This window comes from Etheostoma spectabile, chromosome 16 (genome assembly GCF_008692095.1).
Source record: "Etheostoma spectabile isolate EspeVRDwgs_2016 chromosome 16, UIUC_Espe_1.0, whole genome shotgun sequence".
Classification (NCBI taxonomy): Eukaryota; Metazoa; Chordata; class Actinopteri; order Perciformes; family Percidae; genus Etheostoma; species Etheostoma spectabile.
In genome coordinates, this window is record NC_045748.1 from 20,246,547 (window position 1) to 20,253,621 (window position 7,075).

At 38.9% G+C, this 7,075-nt stretch overlaps 1 protein-coding gene across 4 annotated transcripts in view; it reads left to right on the plus strand.

Annotated features, from left to right (window-relative positions):
- The window catches only part of wdr7 (WD repeat domain 7), a 158,254-nt gene that overhangs the window by 56,415 nt on the left and 94,764 nt on the right, over positions 1–7,075 (plus strand). For all 4 annotated transcript variants that reach the window (XM_032539998.1, XM_032539997.1, XM_032540000.1 and 1 more), the window contains exons 16-18: positions 43–276; positions 482–775; positions 1,495–1,691. In XM_032539998.1, coding sequence (XP_032395889.1) covers positions 43–276; positions 482–775; positions 1,495–1,691 — 725 coding nt within the window. The remainder of the gene's footprint in view (positions 1–42; positions 277–481; positions 776–1,494; positions 1,692–7,075) is intronic.

Genomic DNA, 7,075 nt, shown 5'->3' on the forward strand with positions numbered 1-7,075 from the left:
ATTTTGACCATTTAAAAAAAAAAAAATCTGTCTCTTTTCTAGGGCAACCTGCCGAAATATTCCCATAATGCCCTTGTGGTCCAGGCGATGAAGACCAACCTGACAGACCCTGACATGCACGTGCTGTTCTTCGACGTGGAGGCGGTGATCATTCAGCTGCTGACAGAGGAAGCCCAGAGACCGAGTCCCACGCTGGTGTCTCCAGAGACGCTGCAGAAGAGCCAGGCTGGGGCTGATAAGGGGGGGTCCTTCCTGGCCAACAAGATCTTCAAACAGGTCAGTAAACACAAATGAAAAGAAGGGAAAATGTATCTCTCCTAAACAATCAAAGTCAGCATGCAAATTGGCTATTAAAGGGTATAACTCTAGGACGTGTTGTCTGAATGCTTTCAGGATATTATTTAGTGACTTATTTTTACTCTTTTCTTTTACCATTTTCTTCTTTTTTCTTTTAAATAAAATTGTCCCCTGTCTAAACCAGGTAAAGGAAACGATGAAGGAGACCATCAAGGAGCACCTGTTAGACGAAGATGAGGAGGAGGAGGAGGAGATGAGGAGGCGGGAGGAGAAGTCCAAGTCTCTGAGTCTGCTGGAATACAACCTAACGATGGACACGGCCAAACTCTTCATGTCCTGCCTGCACGCCTGGGGTCTCAATGAACAGCTTGATGGCATCTGTCTGGAGCGACTGGGCATGCTCAGACCGCACTGCCCCATCTCCTTCGGCCTGATTTCTAGAGGAGGTCACATGTCCCTTATGCTGCCTACCTTCAAGGTACTTTGATCAGTATCTATCAAGCTGACCCGGGGTACAGTAAAAAAAAAGAAGAAAAAAAAAAGATAATAGAGCACAAAGAAGAAGAATAAAATGATTGTATGTCATTATTTTTTCCTTTTAAAAAAACATCAATGATAAACTGATTGTGAAGTAATCAGTGCCAATTTTGATAGTTTACATTGACTTATGTTTATGTATTACTTAAGCTGCCGTGATGTGAGGAATGTTTTGTTTTTCCCGTAAATTGAATCCGTTTCTGTGATTTTTTGTGACTGTTTTTTGGCTTATTAAAGAGGTACTTTTTTCCAAACTAATAATGTATAACATACAGTAAAATATGGGATCTTGTTGTATTTCATAAATTCTTATACATTATTATATTCCAACACCCCAGTTATAATTACTATTACATTATTATTATTATTTTATTCATATAGAATTTCAACTTCAGACATGACAGTTATTAATATAACAGTATTAGTAAGTGATTTTTTAGCACAATTTTGTAGCAGCTTCATGGAGCGAGTGTCATAAAGTACTTCTTCAGTCAATGAACACAACTGAACACCAACAAATAACATTTTTCTAATATCCGTGAATTGGGAGATAACAGCAGACACATTCTGCAGTCTGTAGTGTCCGAGCTGAGTGAAACACACTCACGTTGACCTGTATTTCCAGGGTCCCTGGTTCATTTGTCTGCCTCTGTTTCCCAGGAGTCCTTGCTGCAGCAGTTGTCCCTGGCGACTGGTCTGAAGCTGACTCTGACTGACATCGTAGGGAAGGGGACGTACGGCGTTTCAAGGGCCGTCACCACACAACACCTGCTGTCTGTAATTTCACTGGCCAACACTCTGATGGGCATGACCAATGCCACCTTTGTCGGAGAGCACATGAAGAAAGCACCAGTCAGGTAACACACACAACACACACACACACAACACACACACACACACACACACACACACACAGACACAACCAACACACACACCCCACACACACACACACACACACACACACACACACACACACAGAGCCCAAACCGTTACTCCAACGGAATGATAATGTTTCTCTGTGTTGGCTGGACAAGGAAGCCAACTGTTGTTTAAGTACTTTAAAGCAATACTAGTAAAAGTATAAGTATCTTACCAGAAAATGACTTTGGTAGAAGCTAAAGTCACTTTTTAGAATATTACTTGAGTAAAAATCTTAAAATAGCTGATGTTTACTGTACTTATGTGTGAAAAGTAATTTTCTGATTTTAAATGTACTTAAATATTAAAAGTAAACCTTTTGATCAGCTTAGAGAGAAGTAAAATCGTCTGCAGAATAACCTTTTTAGGTGTTTGCAAATACGCAGTTTCATTCTTTCTAATAGTAGGTTGTATCCTAATGGGTTTTCCGTCTCAGTTGTGGAAAAGGCTCTCCTGAAGCCTGACTCCCGGAAACTTATTAGCAGGTTTTACAAGGTCCTGTCAACTTCAACCAGTGACTGTACGGGTCACGTCAGATCTTTCTGGGAAGTGTATTTTGGGAAGACTGTCTTGGACGATGTGTGGGATGGGGTTTGGTCAGGCCCTGCAGGTTGCTTATTTACCAACAAAGCCAGGGAGATGAAATTTAGGGTCATACACAGGCTCCAAATCACACCGCTGAAACGCTATAGGTTTAACCCATTACTCTTGAAATTTTGTAATAAAAGTTAGTTGTGTGAAGGTACATATTTGCACTGCATATTGGAATGTCCCTTTATTAATGACTTTTCGGTCAAAATATGTAAGGAAATTGATGTTTTAGTCAAGAACAAACTATCTTTAACTCCTGTTCGCTGTATACTGGGGTTAAATTTGGCAACAGTCATTTGTATATTATTCTTTTTTAGCCTTCTTTATTTTCATCATGACTGTTTTTAATTGCTCGTTAATGTTGCATGTAAAGCACTTTGAATTGGCTTGTTGCTGAAAAGTGGAAATAAAGTTGCCCTGCCTTAAATGATCAATATTGCACGAGTTGTAATAGTGCTTATGTGCCAGCTGGTAGCAACATATCAAGCTATAATAAGAAAACAACAACGCTATGATGATGCAGATGCAACTTGCTTTTTATTTTCCCTCTGGCACTGCCGTGAGACTCTTTTTATTTTATTTTATTTCTTTTTTTTTTTTTTTGGAGACACGTCTCATTGTTTGAGCGCCTTCCATTTACTCCGGAGGACGTCCCAGGGCTTGTCCTAACCTTTTGCGAGTTCCTGATAAATTAAATTCAAAAAGTCTCTCGTCTCCTCGTCCGTCCACTTCCATCTGTCTTTGTTGATGCCCGCCATGTGTGCAGACAGAGAGGAAATACTTGCCGGAAATTAACAAAAACTTCTTCTTCTTCATTTTTGTGGCGGGTTGCAACCATAAAATGACCTGAAACTTAATCGCAATTCATTATTTATTCTGCAAATAACGTTTCTATCAGCGTTTATCGCATAAGCAGTGTATCGATCAAGAGGAAATCCGATGAGACCGAACGTATTTCCTTTCATGAAATTCCATCGAATTTTACTGTTTCCATAGGGCATTTTTTATTTGATATCACTTTGGATATAATTGGATAAAAACGTATAGATGGAAACATAGCTACTATCAGTCATTATGCTTCCTCCTCTTCTTCTTCAGTTTTGGCCTATGGTGGTTGTTCTTTTTGCTTGGCAACATGCCACCAACTCGAATGGAGCCTGCAATAACATGCAATCTAGAAGCAATGATTCGCCAAACCTTCTTTTTTCCAATGTAACAAATTTCTTCTGATTTCAATTTCTAGTAACGAGTAACTAAGATGCACTGCACTGCCCACGAAACCAGAAGCATTTGGACACAGACCTGTTCCTTAATAGTGCAGATTGTAGATGTATTTAATAGAACGTCTTAACCTTAGCTCAACATATCTGGATTCACCAGGCAGAACAACACCACCTGATCTGTCATCAGTGATTCCAGCTGAAAAACAACAATAACAACCCAAACAAACAGAACAGAATCTAAATTCAAAGCACATAACACATACGCTGTTCACATGCACAATAATACCAGCAGCAGCTGAAGTTCAACTACTGTCAAGTTTTGAAGTCTGTGAAGCAGATTGTTTAGTCTGTCTGAGCTCTCATTGTGCTCTGAAAGATTTAACATGGAGGTCGAGGTCCTGCTGCTGGAACACCTTTGTAACATTTTATAATTTCTTCAACCCTGCACAGAATAACCTTGCAGGGAGGGCGAGCGAGGTCGAGTCAGGGAGGAAAACACAAAGCAAGAGAAAACAATTTTTTCAAGGGAGAAAAGATATTTCACTTGTTTTCAGTCTATAATTGAGTTATTTCTGTGTTTCATAATCTTTGTTAAAAATGTTTAATAACTGGCTCTGCCTCTGTACATGTTACCGGAGCCTTTCAGTGCTTTCAAGTTAATTATGTACCTTAAAAGCCGCTTAAAAATCTCCTAAAATTGTGGGGAAATTAGTACAATTTGGAAAAGGAATTCCGTTCCTCAGTGTCTTGTGATTACTGTAACCAGCCTGTCATCACCATGCCAAATCTCAAATGTGAGTTAGCCTGAGACTTCTCTGTACGATTTCAAAGGGGCGTTTTCAGACATAGACCAAAATGCCTCAAAGCAACGAAACATGTGACGTAGCAACCAGTGACCAAATCCGCCTGGTGATCTAGCATAAGAACTTCTTCTCTCACAAGAACTAGAATTAAAATGGAGTATGGCGCAGACCTGAAAAAATGCCTAGAGATAAATCAATCAAACATACCTGACTTGATCAGAAAGCTGTGTGAAAAGGGGAGACTTGTGCTGAGAAGTATGACACTTAAAAAAAAAAACAGAAGTGATTTTAGTGTCAATTATCAAGTCAAGATGCATAGCTGCTGTCAGTGTGAAAGGAATAGCTAAGCTGTTGTACCACAGTGTGTGAACAAATCACACACGATCAGATTAGTTACAGTATAACCAAAATAATATGCCCAAATGTTACTAGTGACCCATTATGTTTATCATCAAAAGTAGGACTGCAAAGCTCATGACGGAAGGGGAATAGGAAAAAAGTGAAATATTATAGAGACTTTTATTTGTTCTGTTATTTCTTTTCAAGGTGTGGATATCTGATAGATTCTGATATTGTTGAACATCATTGGGTTGTTGTAAAGATGTTATTTTATTCCATGTTACATTTCTCTTATGTACATGTTGACACTGGAAAAGGAGTTTTAATCTTGTCCATTGTATAACCCTTGTATGGTTTTTTGGGTCAAATTGAGCTGTTTTAAATTTACACCTGAAAATCAATGGCCTTACTTTATTTTCTGTGATAAACATGTATAAACTAAAAAAGATTTAAAAAAAAATGGAGAACACATTTCACTATACCCTACACATTTACATCCTTCATATGGTCTGTTTGACCCGCATACGAGAGACACACAGAAACAGGCCCACACACACACACACACACACACACAAACACACAATGTTGCATATTTATAATCTGAGCACTCTTTCCCGCACCCTGTCATGTGTCCACCATAACATTTGATACATGAAACTATTTTCTTGCACTATATGCATCACACCTGCACATCAAGGAGAAAGGGGGGGGGCAAGACATAAATACCTCGGCATCACAGTACAGACCACCCTTAGTTTGATGAAAATATTTAGCTTTCAGAGAGCTTTAGAGCTCCTATTTGAAGAGAGTCAGCCACCGAGCGATGTGGAAGGGGAACATGTCTCCCGAATATGAGGATAATTTAGATATCAATTCAGAGTATTATGATTCTGAAAGTCAATTTGAAGATGGCCTTCATTTGGAATATGCACCACAAGCGGCCGCTGCTGGAAGAATCCCACAGCCATATTTGTATAAGAATGGACAGATCAAATGGTCTTCATCATAATACGGATGGTACCAGGGCCCACACTATTTGAAATGACTCATATTCAGGATATCAAGTCATCCTTTGAGCTGTTGATTCCTGTTCAGAAAATTATTCTGGATATGACCAATTTGGATATTTAACATGAATTATGACCTAATGACAAAAAACAAATCACACTTCCATTTTTAATTGTGTTCTAGTAGAGACTGATTGCATTGCCTAAACATATGTTATCTCAATTGTTTGAAATTGAGATAAAGACAATATTTGTTAATAGTTTATGAAGTAAAATAATATTTCAGAAGTGTTTTTAAAATCCCAAATAAGTCACGGGTTGGGATACGAGAGAATCCCGAAAGTGAAGACAATAAAAGGGATAATGACAATAAAAGGCATATCAAGCACCGTAATAAATATGATATTAATGCACTATATTGAAACTCATGCATTTACTCTTGCAGCAATTTTCTCCCACGTAAATTCTTTCTCTTATGCACCAGCCGCTGTGTTGCGTGTGTCTGGGTGTGTGTGGGCGTGTGTGCTGCCAGTGTGTTTTTTGTGTGTTTTATAGTGAAAAGCAGTGAGTGTGTGTGTGAGAGAGAGTGGGGTGAATAATATTATTAATAATAATGATAATGTCACCAAAAAACACATCTTTTAAGTGTGTGATTGTCCATTTTTCACAAATTATCTTTTTTTTGTACCCCTTACCCTTACACCCTTTATTTCTTCAAAGTAACAATAATTCCATTTTACCACTATATGGTACGGCTTGACTTGAATCGCTCTTTTTTGGCTTTCCATTGGAGAAAGTTGTGGATAGTGCCTGGTACGATACTGATCGGTTCCATCGAGCTGAGCCAATACAAGGAGATGTAGTTAAAACACTGCAGACCACTGATTGATCAGAGAGAATCAGTACTAGCCTGACACGGGACACCCTGAACAAACCCATCGTTTTTTAAATCGCCAAGCAACCTTCAATACTGAAAGCAATTTTCACTCGACCCAGATTTATGCATTTATGGCATAATGTAAGTAGTACATTATGCCATACAATTGATGAAGTGCAGCAGAATAGATGTGCAAGTTTTCTTTCTTTGTCTTTCTTCTGTTTTTCTAACATTGTCTTGTTGCCATTCAAATTGTCCTTGCAATAGATTTTTGGCATTTTTAACGGCTAATTGAAGAGCTCCCTGGCAGCTTGTTGCCTGGCAACCCTTATTGATTACTCCATTGATTGTTGTATTGGAAATGTTTGTGTCTGCGAAGGTTAGACGCCTCCAGTCTGTTCAGACTCAGGATTGTGTCCTCCACCTAAAATTCAATAGGCTGGAGACTGAGCACACACACACACACACACACACACACACACA